This window comes from Salvelinus fontinalis, chromosome 14 (genome assembly GCF_029448725.1).
Source record: "Salvelinus fontinalis isolate EN_2023a chromosome 14, ASM2944872v1, whole genome shotgun sequence".
Taxonomy (NCBI): domain Eukaryota; kingdom Metazoa; phylum Chordata; class Actinopteri; order Salmoniformes; family Salmonidae; genus Salvelinus; species Salvelinus fontinalis.
In genome coordinates this window covers 42,984,194-43,008,956 of record NC_074678.1, presented here as the reverse complement: position 1 = coordinate 43,008,956, position 24,763 = coordinate 42,984,194, and the positions used below count along the sequence as shown (strand labels likewise).

Sequence of the window (24,763 nt, the reverse complement as noted above, 5' to 3'; positions counted from 1 at the left end):
GGGAGTGAGGCCTATCTGAGATATCTACTGCAGCCCTCATCCTCCACATACAACAACCATTCTGCAAGTCACAATCTGTTAAAGGTCCCCAAAGCACACACATCCCTGGGTCGCTCATCTTTTCAGTTTGCTGCAGCTAGCGACTGGAACGAGCTGCAACAAACACTCAAACTGGACAGTTTTATCTCACTCTCTTCATTTCAAGACTCATGGACACTCTTACTGACAGTTGTGGCTGCTTTGCGTGATGTATTGCTGTATCTACCTTCTTGCCCTTTGGGCTGTTGTCTGTGCCCAATAATGTTTGTACCCTGTTTTGTGCTGCTATCATGTTGTGCTGCTGCCATGTTGTGTTGCTACCATGCTGTGTTGTCATGTGTTCCTGCTATGTTATTTGTTGTCTTAGATCACTCTTTATGTAGTGTTGTGTTGTCTCTCTTGTCGTGATGTGTCTTTTGTCCTATATTTTTATTTAATTTATTTAATCCCAGCCCACGTCCCCGCAAGAGGCCTTTTGCCTTTTGGTAGGCCGTCATTGTAAATAAGAATTTGTTCTTATTAACTGACTTGCCTAGTTAAATAAATATTATTATATTCCACAAACCCATGAGGTGCCTTACTTCTATTATAAACTGGTTACCAATGTAATTATAGCTGTATAAATATTTGTTTTGTCATACTTGTGGTATATGGTCTGATATACCACGGATTTCAGACAATCAGCATTCAGGGCTCAAACCACCTAGTTTACAATAAAAATGTGCACTCTGAAAAGGAAAAGCATAGTGCATATGGGAAGTACCAAAACACCTTAATTTAGGGGAGGTGCATGCTAGCAGATTAAGAAATTTGGCTAGGATGGAAGAAATTATATAGTAAAACCTGCAACTAGCGAATGTAACTAGGGGAAAAATACACTACCCTTCCCTGTGCCCAATAAAGAAAACACACAACCCTCCCCAAAGCAAAAAAAAAGTCTGACAAACCCACCCTCCCAAGTAAATTGCGATGTGTCCCTAAATTCCCAGTTGAAAAAAGATTGCTGTCTGAGTGCAGTATAACTGTGGTTAGAATGCAGTAAAACTGCAGTATGCTGCAAATACTGCTTCCAAAATAACACAGTTTTTTTTTACTGCAGTCATTTTGCATTGTAACAGCAGTTACAGAGTAGTATAACTGCATTTCAACTGCAGTACACTGCAGTTAATCTGTAATTACTGCGTCCAAAATAAAAAATGGTTTGACAATTTAATCAGCTGAAAAGTTCAAACAAAACGATATTACCGACGGTATCGGTATTGGTGTCATCAGGGTCACGTATCCTAGTTTGGAACATGAGGATAAAGAGCAATTCGATTCTTACCATAGGTATCTTTCTGAGCGATATTCTGAGTTCGAATGAGCGAGGACAAGCGTCGGACATCCCCCCTGAATACACATTCATGGACTGGAAAGTCTTCGCGGGTTCGTATGATAGGGTTTTTGTTGTTATCATCGATATCGTCCGCCGTTGATAACGTGTTAGTGTTTGCATTTATCTGCGATTGCTGATTCTGATGTTGTTGCTGTGTCGATGGAGATTTGACCAACTTGTGATTGCTAAAGATTTTACTTGCTTTGCCTTTATTATTAGTCTTGGTTAAAGTAAATGTCCCAGTTGCAGCCTCCTCGTCCGGTTCCAGTAAATCCTCTTCTTTGCTCGGTTTATGGTCCTTGCGCAGGGAGCGGATCTTTTCTCCGGTCATTTTCTAAACAATTGACAGCAGAACTGAGGGTGCCGTTGACGATGACCCTCTGGGCAAATAGATGTATTTTGTTGGCAAGAATGCCAATGGTAGTTCACCCAAAAACTGTAAATTGCATAACATGAAAACCACAAATTCTTCAATGAATACAATGAAATAACAATGCAATTTAAATCGGTAGCAAATACTCCACAATAACTAAGTAACTACCAGAACTCTGTCCCCTTCTTCTCATTTCCGAAACTGTCCCTGCATAAGCGGCTCTTACAGAGCGCATCTGCCATCTTCCGCCAGTAGTATCGCGAGAGTTTATGGTTACAGATTTTACATTATTTATTTTCTGGTTGTTACATTGTATCAGGGGATATTACAAACCAATGTGGTTACAATGTTACAACCCAATAGCTACAGTGTTCAGGCCTACTCATCATGAAATGCACTATTATGCACACTAAGCATCAATAAGTTATTAACATTAGTTGTAAAAAATATGTTGCAAAGCAAACTAGGACACTAGCAACTACAAGTCAAATTCTAGTGTTCTCAAAAAGGTAATGGTTACAAATCAAGTCAAATTTATTTATATATCCCTTCTTACATCAGCTGATATATCAAAGTGCTGTACAGAAACCCAGCCTAAAACCCCAAATAGCAAGCAATGCAGGTGTAGAAGCACGGTGGCTAGGAAAAACTCCCTAGAAAGGCCAAAACCTAGGAAGAAACCTAGAGAGGAACCAGGCTATGAGGGGTGGCCAGTCCTCTTCTGGCTGTGCCAGGTGTAGATTATAACAGAATATGGCCAAGATGTTCAAATGTTCATAAATTACCAGCATGGTCAAATAATAATAATCACAGTAGTTGTCGAGGGTGCAACAAGTCAGCACCTCAGGAGTAAATGTCAGTTGGCTATTCATAGACAATCATTGAGAGTATCTCTACCGCTCCTGCTGTCTCTAGAGAGTTGAAAACAGCAAGTCTGGGACAGGTAGCACGTCCGGTGAACAGGTCAGGGTTCCATAGCCGCAGGCAGAACAGTTGAAACTGGAGCAGAAGCACGGCCAGGTGGACTGGGGACAGCAAGGAGTCATCATGCCAGGTAGTCCTGAGGCATGGTCCTAGGGCTCAGGTCCTCCGAGAGAGAGAAAGAAAAGAAAGAGAGAAAGAGAGAATTAGAGAGAGCATACTCGCAAATTCACACAGGACACCGGATAAGACAGGAGAAATACTCCAGATATAACAGACTGACCCTAGCCCCCCGACACATAAACTACTGCAGCATAAATACTGTAGGCTGAGACAGGAGGGGTCAGGAGACACTGTGGTCCCATCCGATGATACCCCCGGACAGGGCCAAACAGGCAGGATATAACCCCACCCACTTTGTCAAAGCACAGCCCCCACACCACTAGAGGGATACCTTCAACCACCAACTTACCATCCTGAGACAAGGCCAAGTATAGCCCACAAAGATCTCTGCCACGGCACAACCCAAGGGGGGGAACCAACCCATACAACACTTGACTAACAGACACGCACAGTCAGTGGAATTGGATGCATTTTATGTACGCTTTGACAATAACAACATTGTGTTGGTTGTGAGGGCCCCCATCGACCCAGAAGATTGGGTGATTTCGCTCTTCAAGGCCAATGTCAGTAAAGTCTTTAATCAGGTCAATACTGCAAGGACACGGGGCCGATGGTATTCCAGGGTGCATTCTCAGAGCATGTGCAGAACAGCTGGCAGGTATGTTCACGGTAATTTTCAACCTCTCCTTGGCCCAATCTGCAATTCCCACATGTTTTAAGATGACCACCATCATTCCTGTTCCCAAGAAAATGACACACTGCTCAACTCATCTCAACCATAGACCGATATAGCATCCACAGTTACAACTCATAGGTGACACTTAAGCCTTGTTCACACTGAAGGCCTTAATGCTTGTTTTTCAAATCTGTTTTGGAACGATGATGGTCCAAACAGCATGTTACAAGTAACTAAATCAGATGTATGCGTGTTCAGACAGCAGTCATTTGCATCTGGGTCATACCTGAAATTGTGATAGTACGAACTGGCCATGACTGACCCAGCAGACTCAGACCAGCTCTGCCACATCAACTCCTCTCAAGGAGCCACAATTGGAAGGCATGAGGAGTTTTTTCGTGGTCTCATGGAAGGGTTCCAGACTTTGGCCGAACGCCACGACCAAGCATTGAACACATTGCTAGAGCAATTCTGTGGGTTGTCTACTATGCAGCCTACCACGACAGTAACCTCCCAGCCCCTCAGTTACCCGGCTGGTAGCAGCGCAGTCACCATTGTTTCCCGGCAACCCCACTTACCTCCCCCGGAGTACTTAAATGGGCACCTGTTGAGCGTTTCTCGCTCAGTGTTCACTCATCATCGAGCTGCAGCCCTCATCCTTTCCCTCAGACTGCTCTAAGATAGCATACCTCATCACGCTGATGTCCTGGAGGGCTCTCGCCTGGGAGACGGCAGTATGGGAACAACAGTCGGCCGTATGCTTCAGTCTGGAGGAGTTTGTGGCATAGGTAAAGAAGGTTTTCGATGCTCCATTGTATGGGAGAGAGGCTGCCCGGAAGTTACTCCAGCTTCGGCAAGGTTCCCACAGTGTAGCAGACCACGCAGTGGATTTCTGCACGTTGGCAGCTGAGAGTGCCTGGAACCCGGAAGCACTGTTCGACATGTTCCTGCACAGAGTTTCGGAGGAAGTAAGGGACGAGCTTGCTGCCCAGGACCTGCCAACAGATATCGACTCGCTCATCGCCTTGACCATTCGGATCGACGGGTGACTACGAGAACGAAGGAAGGAAGGAGATTCGATTTCAATCGCCCGTCCAGGGATTCCACCTCACCCCCGAAGTATCCTGGAAGTCCCCGACGGCTCCGTTGCCGAGAGAACCCAAGGCTACCCGAGTTTCCCCGGGAGCCTCCGACTGCTGATCCACCTCTTCCCAAGCCCATGCAACTAGGCAGAGCTAGGCTGTCTCCAACTGAACAGCTATACAGGCTTCACACTAAGAGCTGTCTGTATTGCGGGACTACTCGTCATTTCGTCTCCACCTGTCCACTAAAAGACCAGGCTCACTGGTAGGAACAGGTACTCTGGTGGGCCATACGGAGAACTTTTCCTCTCCCCTTACTCGCATCCCTTTTCATGCCATGTTGCTGTGGGGGAACCAGTCGAAATCTCTCCGGGTACTCATCGTCTCTGGGGCCGATGAGAGCTTTATGGACGCTGCCCTGGCTTCCGAGCTGGATATCCCCACTCAGCCCCTCTCCATTCCCATGGACATTAGAGCACTGGACAGCCACTCTATAGGCCAGGTCACCCACAAAACCACCCATCAATCTACGTGTGTCAGGGAACCACATCAAGACGATCCAGCTCCTGCTCTTTAATCTCTTTGGGATAGGGGGCAGTATTTTCACGTCCGGATGAAAAGCGTGCCCAAAGTAAACTGCCTGCTACTCAGGGCCAGAAGTTAGGATATGCATATAGGATAGAAAACACTAACGTTTCTAAAACTGTTAAAATAATGTCTGTGAGTATAACATAACTTATTTGGCAGGCGAAACCCCGAGAACAAACCATCCAGGATTTTCTTTTTTTGAGGTCACTGTGTTTACAATTTGTTTTCTATGGGAAACTAGATTTATGAGGCACCTGGTTGTTGTTCCTATGGCTTTCACTAGATGTCAACAGTCTTTAGAAATTGGTTGATGTTTTTCCTTTGAGAAATTAAGAAGTATGGCTATTCAGTATGAGTGTCAAGCCAAGTGGACTATTTTTTACTGGTGCTCGCGACCTGTAGCTCGCTCCACTTTGATTTTGTCCGCTATTGAACACAGTATATTCCGTCTTAAATTTGATCGATTATTTACGTTTTAGGATACCTAAAGTTAGATTAGGAAAGTTGTTTGAAATGTTTGGACCAAGTTTACAGGTAACTTATTAGATAATTTGTAGTCATGTTGGGCGAGTTGGAACCGGTGTATTTCTGAATCAAATGCGCCAAATAAATGGACATTTTGGGGATATAAAGAAGGAGTTTATCGAACAAAAGGACCATTTGTGATATTTCTGGGACATATTGGAGTGCCAACAGAAGAAGATCTTCAAAGGTAAGGCATGAATTATATCGTTATTTCTGACTTTCATGTCGCACCTGCTTGGTTGAAATATGATTTTCATGTGTTTGTATGATTGGGCGCTGTCCTCAGATAATCGCATGGTTTGCTTTCGCCGTAAAGTCTTTTTGAAATCTTACACGGTGACTGGATTAACAAGAAGTTAAGCTTTATTTTAGTGTATTGCACTTGTGATTTTATGAAAGTAAAATATTTCTAATAATTTTTTGGGAATTTCGCGCTCTGCAATTTCACCGAATGTTGTCAAAAAGCGGAACGTCTAGCCGTAACAAGTCTCCTCAGGTTCACGTGGTATTGGGATTCTCCTGGCTCCAGCGACACAATCCCCTTATTTACTGGTCTGCCGGTGCCATCATGGGCTGGAGCCCGTTCTGCCACGCCCATCTTCCTGGGACCTCGGAAGTTGCCCCGGACCTCTCCACCATTCCCGCGGAGTACCAGGACCTCCGGGAGGTGTTCTGTAAGGCCCGGGCCACTTCGCTGCCGCCACACCGACCATATGACTGCAGGATTGTTCTTCTTCCAGGCATCACTCCGCTACGGGGACGACTGTATTCTCTGTCGGGTCCAGAGACCAAGGCTATGGAAACCTACATAGAGGACTCCCTAGCTTCTGGGTTCATCCGTCCTTCTGCCGGCGCAGTGTTCTTTGTGGAGAAGGACAAATCGCTGCTCCCGTGCATCAACTACCGATGTCTCAACAACATCACGGTGAAGAATCGCTAACTGCTACCTCTCATCCCCTCGGCCTTCGAGCAGCTCCAGGGGCCACCGTGTTCTCCAAGCAGGACCTACGGGACACCTATCACCTGGTGCGGATACGGGAAGGGGACGAGTGGAAAACTGCCTTCAACACGGTCAGCGGCTACTACGAGTACCTGGTCATGCCCTTTGGCCTTACCAACGGCCCTGCTGTGTTCCAGCCTCTGGTTAATGATGTTCTCCATGACATGTTGAATCGGTTTGTCTTCGTCTACCTCAATGACACCCTCGTCTTCTCCCGCTCCACCCAAGAACATGTGCTCCACGTCCGACAGATTCTCCAACGCCTCCTGAAGAACCAGATTTTTATAAAAGCAGAGAAGTGCAAATTCCATCGCTCCACCATCCCTTTTCTGGGTTACATCATCACTGCAGGGAGCGTACAGATGGATCCCGGGAAGGTAAGAGTGGTGGTGGATGAGCCCAAGCCTACGTCCAGAGTACAGCTGCAGCGTTTCCTGGTTTTCGCCAACTTTTATCACTGCTTTATCTGGGGCAACAGCACACTGGCTTTCCCCCTGTCTGCACACACCTCTCCAAAGGTTCCGTTCATGTAGTCCCCAGCTGCTGACCGGGCGTTCCGGGATCTCAAACACCGCTTCACCACAGCTCTCATCTTGGTTCATCTTGACCCGTCCCGCCAGTTTGTAGTGGAGACCGATGCTTCGGATGTCGGAGTGGGGGCTGTTCTGTCCCAGCGGTCTGCCCTGGACCTCAAGTTGCATCCCTGCGCCTTCTCCCACCGCCTCAACGCCACGGAGAGGAACTACGATGTGGGGAATCGTGAGCTTCTTGCGGTGAAGATGGTGTTGGAGGAGTGGAGGGGGTACAGATAACCAGATGTTCGTGCCTGACGTGGTCCTGGAGCGACAACCATGGAAACCGTGGAACCGTGGACTACCATGGTTCCTGACGTCTCCGCATTTGTTGCCGCTTGCACGGTCTGTGCACAGAACAAGACTCATCGTCAAGCTCCGGCTGGATTCTTCCAACCTCTGCCTGTCCTTCACCATCCCTGGACTTTGTCACGGGTCTCCCCCCATCTGAAGGCAACACCGCCATCTATACCGTTGTGGATCGGTTTTCCACTTCATTCCTCTTCCCAAGTTACCCTCTGCCAAAGTGATGGCCCAGCTCATGGTGCAGCACGTCTTCCGGATCCATGGACTGCCAGCCGACATGGTCTCCGACCAGGGTCCTCAGTTCTCGTCCCAGTTCTGGAAGACGTTCTGCACCCTCATTGGGTCGTCGGCTAGCCTGTTCTCCGGGTTCCACCCCCAGTCCAACGGCCAGCCAGATCGAGCCAACCGGGACCTTGAGACTACTTTGTGCTGCCTGTTCTCCGCCCACCCTAATATCTGCTCTTCCGGGTGGAATCCCGCAAACTCTTCCCCTGGTTTATCAGCCCATTTCCCATCTCCAAAGTCATTAGCCCCTCTGCTGTTTGTCTTCCATACCCTTCATATACTTCCCACCTTTCATGTGTCCAGAGTTAAGCCCATGTCTCACAGCCCTTTGTCTCCTGTTGTTTCATCCTCGTGGCAGGGGGTTCCAGTGCCTTGTTGACTGGGAGGTTTATGACCCGGAGGAGAGGTGCTGGGTCCCCGCCAGAGACATCCTGGACCCAGGCCTCTTTGCAGATTTCTAACACCGGCACCCAACCAGGTACGCGCTCAGGTAGGACGCCAGGTGGCGCCCCTAGAGGGGTGGTACTGTCACACCCTGATCTGTTTCAGCTGTCTTTGTGCTTGTCTCCACCCCCTCCAGGTGTTGCCCATCTTCCCCATTATCCCCTGTGTATTTATACCTGTGTTCTCTGTTTGTCAGTTGCCAGTTCGTTTAGTTCGTTTAGTGAAACCTTCCAGCGTTTGTCCCCTTGCTCCTGTCTGTTTCTTCCTCCTGTTTCCTAGTCCTTCCTGGTTTGACCCTTCTGCCTGCCCTGACCCTGAGACTGCCTGCCATTCTGGACCCTTTGCACCTTCTCTGGATTACTGACCTCTGCCTGCCTTTGACCTGTCGTTTGCCTGCCCCTGTATTCGAAATAAACTTTTATTTCTTTGACACTGTCTGCATCTGGGTCATACCTGAAATGTGATAATTGGACATGATTTGGAAAAGCACACACCTGTCTACATAAGGTCCCACAGTTGACAGTGCATGTCAGAGCAAAAACCAAGCCATGAGGTCGAAGGAATTGTCCATAGAGCTCCGAGACAGGATTGTGTTGAGGCACAGGTCTTGGGAATATTGAGTTTGGGTGGTGGACCATTCTTGATACACACGGGAATCTGTTGAGTGTGAAAAACCCAGCAGCTTGCAGTTCTTGACACAAAGCGGTGCACCTGGCACCTACTACCATACCCCGTTCAAAGACACTTAAATATTTTGCCTTGCTGATTCACCTTCTGAATGGTACACATACAACATCCATGTCCAATAGTCTTAAGGCTTAAAAATATATTTTTTAACCTGTCTCCTTCCTTTTATCTACACTGATTGAAATGGATTTAACAAATGACATCAATAATCAACCTGTATTGACCTTGTTAGTCTGTCATGGAAGGAGCGGGTGTTGTTAATGTTTTGTACACTCAGTGTACCAGTCAAAAGTTTGGACTCACCTACTCATTCAAGGGTTTTTCTTTATTTTTACTATTTTCTACATTGTAGAATAATAGTGAAGACATCAAAACTATGAAATAACATATATGGAATCATGTAGTAACCAAAAAAGTGTTAAACAAACAAAATATATTTTAGATTCTTCAAAGTAGCCACCCTTTGCCTTGTCTTTGCACACTCTTGGCATTGTCTCAACCAGCTTCATGAGGAATGCTTTTCTGCAGTGGGAACCACACATGCGTTCACCAACTCTGCGTCTCACAAAGACACATCAGTTGGAACCAAAAATCTCAATTTGGACTCATCAGACCAAAGGACAGATTTCCATATCCATTGCTCGTGTTTTTTTTGGCCCAAGCAATCTCTTATTATTATTGGTGTCCTTTAGTAGTGGTTTCTTTGCAGCAATTCGACCATGAAGACCTGATTCACGCAGTCTCCTCTGAACAGTTGATGTTGAGATATGTCTGTTACTTGAACTCTGTGAAGCATTTATTTGGGCTGCAATCTGAGGCTGGTAACTCTAATGAACTTATCCTCTGCAGCAGAGGTAACTCTGGGTCTTCCTTTCCTGTGGCGGTCCTCATGAGAGCCAGTTTCATTGTAGAGCTTAATGGTTTTTGTGACTGCACTTGAAGAAACTTTCAAAGTTCTTGAAATATTCTGTATTGACTGACCTTCTTGTCAGTAATGATGGACTGTCATTTCTCTTTGATTATTTGAGCTGTTCTTGCCATAATATGGACTTTGTATTTTACCAAATAGGGCTATCTTCATATATACCAACCCTACCTTGTCACAAAACAACTGATTGGCTCAAATGCATTAAGAAGAAAATAAATTACACAAATGTACTTTTAACAAGGCACACCTGTTAATTGAAATGCATTCCAGGTGACTACCTCATGAAGCTGGTTATTGGGGTCAAAGGCATTTTGTAACATGGCGCCTACGGCCCCCAGGGGCGAAATCTGTGGTGGCGCCGTCTCTCCATTTTGCATACATCTACCTCTGTGCCAGATTTGACTATCTCAAAATAGTCCTTCTGAATTGTACAACTGTGTTAGCACCGGGGCAGCGGCGATGCCATCACGTCATCAAGAAACATGACAGAAATTGGATGAATATAAAATAGCAAAATTGTCCTATGAGCACATTGAAAAGTGTACTACTAGACTGGAACCCTAGCTACAGCCCACAAGGGCCAAATCTGTGGTGGCTCCATAACGAAATCTTTCCAAGGTATATAAATGTACCTCTCTGACAAATGTGTTACTTTTACATAAAAATAGTCCTTCTGAATTGCAAAACAGTTTTACCGTTGGGGGCAATTTTGTAAAATGTCTGCCATCACCCCCAACTCTGTGGTGGCTCCATATCTAATTATTTTCAGGGTACATGAATCTACCTTCGTACCAAATGTTGGTGCTGTTATTTCAAAACAGTCCTTCTGAATTGTAAAAGTGATACGTTTTTTTATTGATGGATAGCCAGGGACACGCTCCAACACTCAGACATCATTTACAAACAATGCATTTGTGTTTCGTGAGTCCGCCAGATCAGAGGAGGCAAAAAATGTAAAAATTCATACACTTATCAAGAGAACATCCCTGGATGACCAGGGATGTTCTCTTGATAAGTGTGTGAATTGGACCATTTTCCTGACAAAATGTAACAGGCACTTTTGGGTGTCAGAGAAAATGTATGAAGTAAAAAGTACATTATTTGATTTAGGAATGTAGTGAAGTAAAAGTAAAAGTTGCCAAAAATATAAATAGTAAAGTAAAGTACAGATACCCCCAAAAACGACTTAAGTAAAAATATTTTAAAGTACTACTTAAGTACTTTACACCACTGTATAACTCCGGTAAAGAAATATTCTGCCAGGTGCATAGTCTGTGGTTATAGAGTAGACCCTAGATGGACTATCGATCTATAAACTTTTACATTTTACTTTAGAGTCAAACTGTCTTCTGCCTGAAACACTCAACAACACAGGACACCAGCTCCCCCCTGTGGCACAGGACTGGAAATAGTGTGATAGAGAAAAACTGTACTGCTTTTTATCACAGCAATACCTTGACTCTCCTCTGTAGCATCAATGTTGTTGTTGTTTTACAACATTTACATTATTATGTACTAAGAAGAAAAATACAAATGTGTTATAATAACTCTGTGTTTGTTTATGAATGTGGGAAAAATGCACAAGTCTGTCTTCAACAAATCAGTGTCTTAGATTACTTTGAAACTAAGAACAAACAATATGATTTGTATGTAATCAGGGGCGGACTGGGACCAGAAATTGGCACTGGCATTTCTAACACACCGGACCATTTTTCCCTTCCCTTGAGGCCTCCACACCGCTAACCCCCCCCCCCCCCCCCCCCCCCCTCAGGGCTCCAATACCGGGCCATTTTTTGGGGGGGAGGCCCCCATTACTAACCAGATAATTCATATTTTGCTTTAAAAAAAAAAATTATGACAGGCCCACTGGGCTAAAAATGGACCAGTCCACCAAAATGCTAGATAGCCAGTCCGCCCCGGCGCGAATGTTAATATATAATGTAGCATACTCTTCCTCCTATTGGCTTAAACCATGTATTGCATCATACCATCATTGCTGTGGAGGAAAAATAAATCATGCAAGCAAGTATAGCAAACACGCCACGAGCTAACTCGGATTACTGGAAGTCCCTATTTAGATATCATTCGGTGCCATCCTCCCCTTGTAGAGAAGTGGTGATTGGGTTAGAAAGGATTTGGGCGTTACACGTCGCGGTTAAATTCACAATTTAGTTTTCATTAGGAGTATTCAACGGTAAAACATAGCGACACATCACTCTCAGGGAACCGGACTGGATTTGTAACACATGGCTTCTTCACACCATCAAAACGACTTGTCTACCGGTTTCCACCCTCAGTTCAAATCTTTCGCAACAGAGGCGATCCACGTTGGGCAAGAACCGGAGCAATGGAAATCTATGGCCGTGGTGCCACCTATTTCTCTGTCCACCACGTTCAAGCAGTATAGACCTGGAGATCATGCTGTAAGTTGCCTGATGCAATAACCTTGGTGTCTGGTATCGAAGGCTGTTAGTTCAGTATGACGTGTCTTTATACCAATCCGGTATACAGAACCGGTCCCGTTGGTGTTAATATTCATATGTATGAAAGTATGGATGCTTGTCTTTCCCTGCATAGCGCATACGTTACCCATTTTATTACACAGTCAGAATGTTGTCTCTGACAGTGATCGGAAATTTGCTTTCTGTGACGAATATTGAAAGTCAACGATTTATTAGATTTTACCGAATTATTAATGACCAGGTTATCATCAGTACCAGCATTTGTTTATTTATAGAAGCTGTGGCAAATGTGTGCTCTCTAAATGTAATATCTTCTTATCAGGGTTTTGAGTACAGTCGGAGTGGAAACCCGACCAGAAACTGTCTGGAGAAAGCTGTTGCTGCTCTGGATGGAGCAAAACACTGTACGTGTTCATGTCAGACACCATTACCTCGTGAATTTGTATCTAATACAATTTAACAAGTTAGAGAATGTGTAGCCTAAAGGTAGAAAATAGACCTTTAACTAGCCTCATGTGAAGATAATGTATTCTTTGAACTATCATTAACGGAATTTCCGGTGTAGGTCTTGCTCTTGCCTCTGGGCTGGCTGCGACTATGACCATCTCTCACATGCTGAAAGCTGGAGATGGCATTGTCTGCATGAACGATGTGTATGGAGGTAAGACATGGCCCACAGTGTCTGTAAAACTGTCTAGAGAACCACCAAAAGTTAGACAACGTTGTGGGTGGAAGATCCCACACATGTAAGTTGTATTTGATGCATATGACACAGTAATACATTAGGATTTTTCTCTACAGGTACCAATCGTTATTTCCGAAAGATTGCTGCAGAGGGTGGCTTGGTTGTGTCCTTTGCTGATTGCACCAAAATCGAGTTGCTCCAGGCTGCTCTTAAGCCGAACACAAAAGTGAGTGGAATGCTAAATCTACTTAATTACCTTATTTCACTATTCATTTTTGCCTAAATCAACCCAGGTTTCAGGTTTCTTAATTCTACAAGAATAGACGTCATCCAGCATCAGTATTATTATTTCCCTTTTGTTGTTTATGTTTAGTGCTCCAACATGAGCTTTGCCGTTAGTCATTGGACTCCATTTGAGAATTCAATAAGAGGCACTTCACTCTCACTGTGACTTGTCCCTCCCTACATGACTATAGTTTAAGACTGACATGTTATAGCTGCGAGTTTTTGGTTGGGAGCCAAACTACGAAACCCAAACACCTGTTGAACTTCTATTTAAAAAATATGCTCTTTTATTTTCTATCTTTATGTAGTTGGTATGGATCGAGACCCCCACCAACCCCACCATGAAAGTGGTGGATATCCAGGCCTGTGCAGCTGTGGTCCACCAACACAACACTGATACCGTGGTGGTTGTGGACAACACTTTCATGTCAGCCTACTTCCAGGTATGTACATGTTGGTTTATAGATATACAGGACCAGTCAAAAGTTTGGACACACCTACTCATTCCAGGGGTTTTCTTTATTTTTATTATTTTCAACATTGTATGAAATGTTCTACACACTATGAAATACATGGAATCATGTAGTAACCAAAAAGGTGTTAAACAAAAATATATTTTAGATTCTTCAAAGTAGCCACCCTTTGCGTTGATGACAGTTTTGCACACTCTTCATGAGGTATTCTCCTGGAATGCATTTCAATTAAAAGGTGTGCCTTGTTAAAAGTTAATTTGTGGAATTTCTTTCCTTAATGCGATTGAGCCAATCAGTTGTGTTGCGCGAAGGTGGGGGTGGTATACAGAAGATAACCCTATTTGGTAAAAGACCAAGTCCACATTATGACAAGAACAGCTCAAATAAGCAAAGAGAAACAATAGTCCATCATTACTCATGACCTGAAGGTCAGTCAATCTGGAAAATTTCAAGAACTTTGAAAGTTTCAAGTGCAGTCACAAAAACCATCAAGCGCTATCATGAAACTGGCTCTCATGAGGACCGCCACAGGAAAGGAAGACCCAGAGTTACCTCTGCTGCAGAGGATAAGTTCATTAGAGTTACCAGCCTCAGAAATTGCAGCCCAAATAAATGCTGCAGAGTTCAAGTAACAGACACACCTCAACATAAACTGTTCAGAGGAGACTGCGTGAATCAGGCCTTCATGGTCGAAATGCTGCAAAGAAACCACTACTAAAGGACATCGATAAAGAGACTTGCTTGAGCCAAGAAACTCGAGCAATGGACATTAGACCGGTGGAATTCTGTCCAAATATTTGATATTTGGTTTCAACCGCCATGTCTTTTGTGAGACTCAGAGTAGGTGAGCAGATAATCTCCACATGTTTGGTTTCCACCGTGAAGCATGGAGGAGGAGGTGTGATGGTGCTTTGCTGGTGACACTGTCAGTTATTTATTTAGTTAGGCCTCCACAATCACCTGATCTCAACCCAATTGAGATGGTTTGGGATGAGTTGGACTGCAGAGTGAAGGAAAAGCAGCCAAAAAGTGCTCAGCATATGTGGAAACTCCTTCAAGACTGTTGGAAAAGCATTCCAGGTGAAACTGGTTGAGAGAATGCCAAGAGTGTGCAAAGCTGTCAAGGCAAAGGGTAGCTACTTTGAAGAGTCTAAAATAAAATATTTTGATTTGTTTAACCTTTTTTTGGTTACTACATGATTCCATGTGTGTGATTTCATAGTTTTGATGTCTTTACTATTATTCTACAATGTAGAAAATAGTAAAAAGAATAGAAAAACCCTTGAATGAGTGGGTGTTTTCCAAACTTTTGACTGGTACTGTATGTTTGTTGTTGGTTATGCATTGCTACATTCAGCCCAGTGACCGTTGGAGATGAATAAAGCTTAATGATTTGCAATGGATGTGTTCCTTCATTTCACGCTCTCTTAAGTTTCCTAAACACACCCAGTTATTTCCTCTCTTCATAGACCGGCTCAAACCGAGTCATTGATTAACCCAAATATACTCTGTGCTTGTTTCTTGAACTTTAGCGCCCCTTGGCCCTCGGCGCAGACATATGCATGTATTCAGCTACTAAGTACATGAATGGTAGGTACACACTGTTTGTACATTGATGTTGACTGAAGAGAATTCCCATTGGGTTTGATCAAATCTAAGTTTAAATATTTGATTGACAGGTCACAGTGACGTTGTAATGGGCCTGGTGTCTGTGAACCGTGAGGACCTGTATGACAGACTGAGGTTTCTACAGAATGGTGAGAGATTAATGAATAGCAACTGGCAAAAAGCCATGTATGTTTAGGTGATAAACCGACACATTTTTACCCTACTATGATTTGAAGCTTGAACTTGAACTTCTCAGTGAAGCAGTTGCTCAACTCTTGTGACCTACTTTCGCTCATCAAACATCCGCACATGCTCGTGATGCCAGGGCTTTCCACCAATTATAAACCGCTGATAAAGAAGGCTTTGTATAGCACCCTTGTTGGTTGTTTGTCTGAGGGGCTGATTGGTATGTTTTGTAACACTTTGTTCTTCCTTATTGTGCCCTAACCCTGACCCTAAAGCCCTCGGAGCGGTACCGTCCCCCTTTGACTGCTACCTGTGTAACCGCGGCCTGAAAACCCTGCACCTGCGCATGAGGCAGCACTTCAAGAACGCCCTGGCAGTGGCCAAGTTCCTGGAGGCCGACCCCAGGGTGGACCGAGTCATCTTCCCAGGTAGGGTGTGATCTCTGGATATTAAAATGTCAAACTAGTATTTCTGTATGTTGTATAAAACACATAACATATTTTGACATGACCTGCTTTCTGGATGATATTTAAAAAAATTAAATGTATTCACTCTGGTAATTCCCTGGTCCAGTATAAACACAGTTCAGTCACACAGCACATGCATCTCCAGTTACCCTCCAGTTTTCCTCTTAATCCGTCTCCACTCTACAGGCTTGCCCTCCCACCCCCAGCACGAGCTGATGAAGAAACAGTGCACAGGCTGCCCAGGGATGATCACCTTCTACATAAAGGGAAAACTGGAGAATGCCACCATGTTCCTCAGCAACTTAAGGGTAATTACAAAATTGAGATGCTCATGTGTGATTGACACAATGCCAAGACGAGCTGTACTGGGCTGATATGGTTATGCATACAACGTAGTTGCTGGAAGTGACTGTAAGGATCGGCTCTATAGTATGAATCGGGCATCATTGTATTTTACTACAGTATGTGTTGAGGATTCAATCACGGATGGACACTGCAATAACATTTTATGCTGTTTCTTTTATTTCAAGTTGTTTGCACTTGCCGAGAGCCTCGGTGGTTATGAAAGCTTGGCAGAGCATCCGTAAGTATACCCAAATATCATCAATAAACCTTAACATTAAACTGCTACAATATTGCAATTCGTTCACTTTTCCACCTGTCTTGTTAATTACAATGTTTCAGCTGAACCAATTAATATGATGTGGTATGAAAATGTACAGTATTTGAATTGCTTAACTTTTTAAACAATGCCATAAGGGGGCAGCAGTGGTTAAGATACTTGTATTTATTTTGAACCAACTTGAAATCAGACAAAATACATTTAACCTGTTTAATAGTGGAAGAAATGGAGACCTGCACACTGTCAAAAATAAATGGGTCCAAAACTGAGGCTTGAATGCAAAATAAAGATGTTTATGGAAACATCATGGTGCCCAAGGAATATATCATAGTGCAAGAAAGGGAATAAATAAAAGGTGAAAACAAACGTTGTGGCCTCAGGCCATCATCTGTGTAAATTGTTGGCACACACACCTGCTTTCTTGGATTGCATCCTACCTGGCAGGCCGTACCTACCAGGTGACGTGGAGAAGATCTGTCTGCACCACGTACACTCATTACTGGTGTCCCCCAGGGCTTGGTTCTAGGCCCTTTCTCGATACACTAAGTCACTCAGCTCTGTCATATCCTCACATGGTCTCCTATCATTGCTATACGGATGACACTCAACTACTTTTTCCCTCCCCCCCTTCTGACACCCAGGTGACAAGACTCATCTCTGTATGCCTGGCAGATATCTCAACTTTGATGTAGGCCCACCACCTCAACAAGACAGAACTGCTCTTTTTCCCGGGGAAGGCCTGCCCGCTCAAAGACCTCTCCATCACAGTTGACAACTCCAGTGTCGGCCTCCCAGAGTGCAAAGAACCTTGGCGTGACCATGGACGACACCCTGTTGTTCTCTGCAAACATCAAAGCAGTGACCTGCTCTATCAACAGTGGTTCCCAAACTTTTTTTATAGTCCTGTACCCCTTCAAACATTCAACCTCCAGCTGCGTACCGCCTCTAGCACCAGGGTCTGCGCACTCTCAAATGTTGTTTTTTGCCATCATTGTAAGCCAGCCACACACACTATACATGTATTGAACATAAGAATGAGTGTGAGTTTGTCACAACCTGGCTCGTGGGAAGTGACAGAGCTCTTATAGGACCAGGGCACAAATAATAATATAATCAATTATTTTGCTCATTATTTAGCCATCTTACATATTAAACCGTATTTGTAAATTGAAATTTGTGAATAAGTCACCACAGGTTAATGAGAAGGGTGTGCTTGAAAGGATGCTCATAACTCTGCAATTTTGGGTTGGAGAGAGTCCGTCTTAAGTCATTTTTCACATGCAGTCTGTGCCTGTATTTAGTTCATGCTAGCGAGGACCGAGAATCCACTCACATTAGGTACGTGGTTGCAAAGGGCATCCGTGTCTTAACAGCGCGATCGCAGCCCAATACAGAAATCTGGCAGTGGTTTCTAATTTATATAAAATTTGCACAGAACCTCTTGTTCAGATATCGGTAAATGGACTGGAGGCAGGGCATGAAAGGGATAATGTTAGTAAAACGTTTACTGTTGACAGGAGAACAAGAGGAGACAATAGGACGAGGTGGATAATTTTATAATAAGGCCGTTTAATCACATGTAAAGATATCTTAGTAAAATCTTGCAGCAAGGCTCTTTCTGTCTGACTCCTAGTGAATCGTCCGGGAAAGAGGCCAGTTTCCAGAATTGTACAGTACTATATAGACAACAAGCAAAGTAGGTAGATCTGCGAGTCCGGCCTTCCGATTGGTCGATCTGGGTCTTGGGTAGTCCTGATCAGGCCTGGTGTCCACGTTCCATTGGTTCCTGAGAGTTCTTTGTCCTGAGGTCCAACCATGGGTTGGGTGTGTCTGTGTGATTGTCATGGGGGAGGGGAATTGTGGGTGCCGTGTATATGTCCAATGTGTCCAGCATATGTCCAAGAGAAAGAGGGGGTGTGTATGTTGTGTCAACTTATAGGTAATGTTGAGAAGTTGTTAAAACAAGTTACCAATATCTAATACAATTTCTTACAATAACGAATCCAGTTGTGTCGTCCGTTTCGGGAAAGTAATTGCGCACCCAACTCACTCAGGTGCTTCGCTATATGACATTTGACATTGTCCGTAAGCTTGAGTTCATTTGCACACAAAAAAAATCATACAATGATGGAAAACCTGTGTGTTGTCCTTGTTAATGCAGACAGAAGAGCTCCAACTTCTTAATCATAGCCTCAATTTTTGTCCCGCACAATGAATATTGTTGCGGAGAGTCCCTGTAATCCTAGATTCAGATCACCCAGATAGGCCAGTCATGTGAGAAACTCATCATGCAAGCATTCAGACAAGTGAAAATGATGGTCAGTAAGGAACTTTAAGCTCATCTCTCAATTTAAAAAAAAAAACATGTCAATACTTTGCCCCTTGATAACCAGCGCAATTCTTCTGTATGTTGTAAAATCGTTACATGGTCGCTGCCCATATCATTGCAAAGTGCAGAAAATACATGAGAGTTCAGGGGCCTTGCTTTAACAAAGTTAACCATTTTCACTGTAGTGTCCAAAACATCTTTCAAGCTGTCAGGCATTTCCTTGGTAGCAAGAGCCTCTAGGTGGATGCTGCAGTGTACCCAAGTGGCGTCGGGAGCAACTGCTTGCACGTGCGTTACCACGTCACTATGTCTCCCTGTCATGGCTTTTGCGCCATCAGTAAAGATACCAACACATCTTGACCACCAAAGTCCATTTGATGTCACAAAGCTGTCCAGTACTTTTAAACATATCCTCTCATGTTGTCCTGGTTTCCAGAAGAGGATCTCTTCCTTAATTGACCCCCCCTCCATAAACGTAACAGACATATACCAGGAGTTGTGTTGACTCAACGCATTTAATTCACTGGCTTGTATGCGAAGCAGTAATTGTTTCAAACATCTCCTGCTATGTCACTGATGCGTTGTGAAACAAGTGTTTGGAGGCATTGTCTGTATAGTTTTTTTTGGCCTTTTCCTCCAGCATTGTCCCAGCCTTATCCACGGTAGCAGGAATAATTAAGTAATCCACAATAGTATGGGGCTTGCCTGTCCTAGCCACTCGGGAAGCTAAGACTCTTCTAGCCCCTTCTTATTAATGGTGTCTGTTGCGTTTATACGTCTTACTACTCAAAAGTCATCTTTATTCTCGCTCAAACTCCCATGTCATGTTTTGTTTCTAAATGTTTGAAGGTTTCCCGTGAGTAGCGGTAAATGTGATTTTTTGGGGGGGGGGGGGGATACCTGCTCTACCGCACACAGGAAGCGCCGCAGGTCCTAATTTAGGCACTTGTCCTATTCAGTCTGGACTACTGCAACTCGCTGCTGGCTGGGCTTCCCGCTTGTGCCATCACACCCCTGCCATCACACCCCTTCCCAAGTTCTCTCATGCTCCTCTGCACACTCCACTGGCTTCTAGTTGAAACCTCGCATCTACTACAAGACCATGGTGCTTTACCTACGGAACTGCACCTCCCTATCTTCACGCTATGCTCAAACCCTACACCTCAAACCAGAGCACACACTGTTCTGCCACTTCTGGTCTTTTGGCCCTCCCGCTCAGCCCAGTCCAAGCTCTTCTCTGTCCTGACACCCCAATGGTGGAACCAGCCCCCTCCCCCCAAAGATAGGACAGCAGAGTCCTTACCCATCTTCTGAAAACATCAAACCCCACCTCATCAAAAAGTATCTTAAATAATCCCCCTTCTAGCTCTCTCTACTGATAGCTACGATATTGATGAATAATGTACTTTCTATGCCTGTGTTATGTGGTTGTCCCACCTGGCTATCTTAGTGCATTCATCTTAAGTCGCTCCGGATAAGAGCATCTCCTAAATGACGTAAATTTAGCATTCAAGCCTCAGTTTTGGATCTATTCCCTTTGACAGTGTGTGGGTCTCTTTCTTCCAGTATTCTTATTTTGACTCCTATGCACCTGGAACAGATACTTTTCAGTAGTAAGGACCTTTTTAAGAGCGCAGACTGCCTCTGATCATACCTGTTCAATAGTGTCATGATCATTTCTATTTTCAAGATACTCTGCTAATTGAGGCACAACGTTATACACACCCCTGCATAACTTGTCCTTTATCAGAAATAAGCTTTTTTGTACTTAAGACATGGGTTGTCTTTGAATATTGAGCTATTTATTACCCTCTTCGTTCCCTCTCTCTCAGGGCGATAATGACCCATGCGTCTGTTCCTGAGAGTGATAGGGCCGACCTGGGGATCAGTGACACAATGGTCCGTCTGTCCGTGGGGCTGGAGGACGAGCAGGACATCATCGATGACCTGGAACAAGCCCTGAACGCTGCTGTAAGTACACTACAGCACACTCCCTAAAAACAGATCTCTAAATTCAGCTAGCCTAACACCAAGAACCAGATTTCTGCCCAGCGCGAAGTACGGTACAGTATCTCTGCCAAGTCCAGACAAATGGGACCTGGTCAAGAAGTGATAATTATCCCTGGAATATTTTGCCCCACACATCTGTAGCAGATGTACTGAATATCCCATTGCTCTTGAATATCCTGACCACACAGTTGTTTCCATCTGATTTATTCCTCTTTTTTTGAGCAGCATCCAAAGAAGTAATATCTTCAGGACGTCCCATAACCAGAGGTGGTCTGTCGTCAGCGGGACGGAGTGGAGGCAGGAGTACCCGGTGTTTATAGCCGCGTACAAGAAGAGAGCGACGCTTTAGCACAACGCACACAAACAATGATGAAATCATCAGGGAACGACCTGCTCTTTAAACATTACGTCTTAAATTATTTAATTGATTCTTTGGATGCTGATTTTATCAGGAGCATTTCCAAGGACTTTTTAATCCATTTGGCTGCTTTTGCATTATTTTTTTACGTTATATTTTGTTTGGAGGGTGTTGATGGGGAATTGTGAATGAGGTTCTTATTCAATCAAAACTGGTATCCGGTACACTAGTGTAAGGCAAAACACTTATGTTAACTAAATGAAGGACTGGTATCCGGGACACTAGTGTAAGGCAAAACACTTATGTTAACTAAATGAAGGACAAAGAAACTTAGACTAATGAACCATAAGGTCTTGCTCTGGAAATGTCTGGATAGCAGTTTTGATTAAATATAACTTTGTCTGGCTCTATCAAATGTATGCCTAGTAAAGGGAGAGTGGGGAAGCTTTGCCCCCCCAGAGATTGTCTTAAAGTTGGCCAGTGAGGGAGTGCCAACTTGTCCTTGCCGAGCAGTTTTATATTTTTAATGGAATGACAAACTAGTGCTGTGGTAGGATTATTCTTTGAGCTATGTGGTGTTGCTGAACTCAACCCAGAGTTCACTGTAACGGGCTTGTTCTCCGATCAAAACACAGTGACATCAGGGTTTTCTATCTGAGGAGAACCAACCCCACGTTGGAGCTCTCTCTCATCTGACGGTGTAATCTATCACATATCATATCTGCCTGCTACTTAATGAATGTGCTTTGTTTGACCATTGCCAAACTCAATAAAATCAGTTTGCAGTACATTAACCTTTGCCTTTCACTTCCTGAAACATACTGTAGAATGTGGCCTAGCCGGAAACTTTGTCTTTTAATATAAACAATGGAGTAAAACAACCTTATGTTTTGGCAGTTACGCAACATCCGGGTCTCGCGTTAGCCACTCCAGGACCAGGGTTGGTTACAACAAAAACCCACAATAAGGTAGCTCTCCAGGACCAGGGTTGGTTACAACAAAACCCCACAGTAAGGTAGCACTCCAGGACCAGGGTTGGTTATAACAAAAACCCACAATAAGGTAGCTCTCCAGGACCAGGGTTGGTTACAACAAAACCCCACAGTAAGGTAGCTCTCCAGGACCAGGGTTGGTTACAACAAAACCCCACAGTAAGGTAGCTCTCCAGGACCAGGGTTGGTTATAACAAAAACCCACAATAAGGTAGCTCTCCAGGACCAGGGTTGGTTACAACAAAAACCCACAATAAGGTAGCTCTCCAGGACCAGGGTTGGTTACAACAAAACCCCACAGTAAGGTAGCTCTCCAGGACCAGGGTTGGTTACAACAAAAACCCACAATAAGGTAGCTCTCCAGGACCAGGGTTGGTTACAACAAAAACCCACAATAAGGTAGCACTCCAGGACCAGGGTTGGAGAGCCCTGCTCTAGTGCCACCTGTAAACTTATGCAGACTCAACACATGGAGACTCTTATAGCCATAGTGTACTTCTATGACACCTGATTTGTACATTTCTCAATACTACTGCATATGATTTTACAACTAAAAGACCCTTGTAAAATCTGTCCTCAATTAAGTATTCAAACATTGATTTGATACCCATAATCCTCACGCTTCTACAGTAGGGCTGTTTGATGTACCCCCCCCCTCTAGGTTTGTGGATCAAATACACACTGCTTTCTGTCACATATGGACAGTGGTTCCCTGGCTCACTATTTGGTGAAACGCATGAATGGGTTTTGTAAGGTTCAAAATGCCCGCCAGGGTGGATACCTTTCAGATCAATACTGTCACACTGCTGTATGGTCTAAGTGTAGAAGTTGAGCTGTTTTTAAGAAACAATGCTTTGACACCCTCCTTTTCAGATGTGCTCCGCCCAAATGTTTTGATTTCCACAATTTGAACTGTGAACTGTTTTAGTGGTGGTGGTAATGTCCTGTGGCACAATGCTGCCCCACCACTCACTCCCAAGTCTGTTCCTTTGCTGCATCAGATGAGACTATAGGTAAAAATCAAAGCACCCTCAACATGTGTGTGAATACCTGTGCAATTTTATTAAATGCATATTTTTTGGGGCCTTGTCAGATCTTGTCCATGTGTTAGTACATTTTCTCTATGTCCGAAGCCTAATAGCAGTTGGTGCTTCTTACAACAGTGATCACCAACCTTTGAGTCAAAAAGCAAGCCAAGATCTACCACTTTCTTTAAAAAACATGACTTAAATGTAACATTAATAAAAACAGTTCTGTAGGAATGTTTGTGCAGTAGGCCTAATACATTTACACCATATTGGCTATATGCCTGGCATGCCAATATTGTTCTTCTCAGACGTATATTTCAAAACGAGCTTTGATAACAAAATAGGTCTGTTGGTGTAGCACTTGAGGCACAGCTGAGCATAAATTGAAATTATTCGTTTTTTTATTTTACTGGACTGACAGTAACTGCATCTGATGGTCATGGTGCGTTCAAGACAAAAGTGAACTCTAAAAGAAAAACTACGTCAAATGACGTCAGTGATCTTCAGGTCGGAAAGTTGGATCTCTAGAAAGATGCCCAGTCAGATCTCGTTTTTTTCAGTTCCCAGTTGTCTAGAACGCACGGAAGTTGGAAGTCTGAGATCTGTTTTGAACACGGCATTAGTCTCAGTGGAGGGAGAGAGCAGCAGAAGGTCCGCCTCTCTCCTTCCTTTCCTCCAGAGGGTCCGTCTCTCCTTCCCTCCAGAGTGGACATCTCTTCTAACTGAAGTCGCACCGCTTCCACATCTGCCTCATGCACAAATGTTGTTCCTATGACCAGAGATTGTGAAATATTCCATGATATTAAAATAAACAAGCTGCTAATAATAAAATGCAGGGCTATCGATACACTTGGCTATTCATTCATTGCAGCTGCAGCGGGAGTGAAAGTAGGGAGAAGCGTGTTGTTTTGTAATAGTGTTGAATAAAAACGTACTCATAAAAACAGCATTCTCTTGCTGGTCATGGTTTTATAAAAGTTATGACATCTCACCTACGCTAGTGTGGGGTTTTATAAGGTTTTTTGACATGCTTAACTAACTATAAGCTAGTAGGGCTTCTTATGCATTAAAGTTTGAATTACTGACTCATGTGAACCTGTATTTTCCATTAGTCTCTACTCTTACCAGTGCTCTGTCTAACCATGAGGCCACAGCCTGAAATGTGTGTGTGTATGAAATATTTGGTTAAAATATGAAATATTTTAACCAAGTTCAGGTGTGATATTGTTCCTATCTCAGTTGAACTTTCGCAACCCTAACACTAGAATCAAACTTTGCTGTGGCCGGCGTTGTGGAAACTATAGACAGTGCAATACAGGGAAAAGGGAGTGCAA

At 44.0% G+C, this 24,763-nt stretch overlaps 2 protein-coding genes across 2 annotated transcripts in view; one reads left to right on the top strand and one right to left on the bottom strand.

Annotated features, from left to right (window-relative positions):
• The window catches only part of LOC129810909 (ankyrin repeat domain-containing protein 13C), a 92,779-nt gene extending 90,742 nt beyond the window's left edge, over nt 1–2,037 (bottom strand). Inside the window, exon 1 of the mRNA XM_055861900.1 lies at nt 1,364–2,037. Coding sequence (XP_055717875.1) covers nt 1,364–1,745 — 382 coding nt within the window. The 5' untranslated portion in view covers nt 1,746–2,037. The remainder of the gene's footprint in view (nt 1–1,363) is intronic.
• A 9,887-nt stretch (nt 2,038–11,924) lies between these two features.
• On the top strand, nt 11,925–22,203 carry LOC129810907 (cystathionine gamma-lyase-like). Its single transcript, XM_055861899.1, has 12 exons — nt 11,925–12,347; nt 12,709–12,790; nt 12,952–13,047; nt 13,188–13,297; nt 13,665–13,799; nt 15,362–15,419; nt 15,509–15,586; nt 15,899–16,051; nt 16,277–16,398; nt 16,621–16,673; nt 20,874–21,012; nt 21,277–22,203. Exons 1-12 carry the CDS (start codon nt 12,171–12,173, stop codon nt 21,289–21,291), a joined length of 1,218 nt encoding a protein of 405 aa, XP_055717874.1. The 5' UTR covers nt 11,925–12,170; the 3' UTR covers nt 21,292–22,203.
• The last annotated feature ends 2,560 nt before the right edge of the window (nt 22,204–24,763 follow it).

Coding starts and splice junctions, on each gene's coding strand:
- LOC129810907 (XM_055861899.1), top strand. CDS start 12,171: ATGGCTTCTTCACACCATCAAAACGACTTGTCTACCGGTTTCCACCCT. Junction 13,800..15,361: donor TCATGTCAGCCTACTTCCAG/GTATGTACATGT, acceptor CTTGAACTTTAG/CGCCCCTTGGCCCTCGGCGC. Junction 16,399..16,620: donor TGTTCCTCAGCAACTTAAGG/GTAATTACAAAA, acceptor TTTTATTTCAAG/TTGTTTGCACTTGCCGAGAG.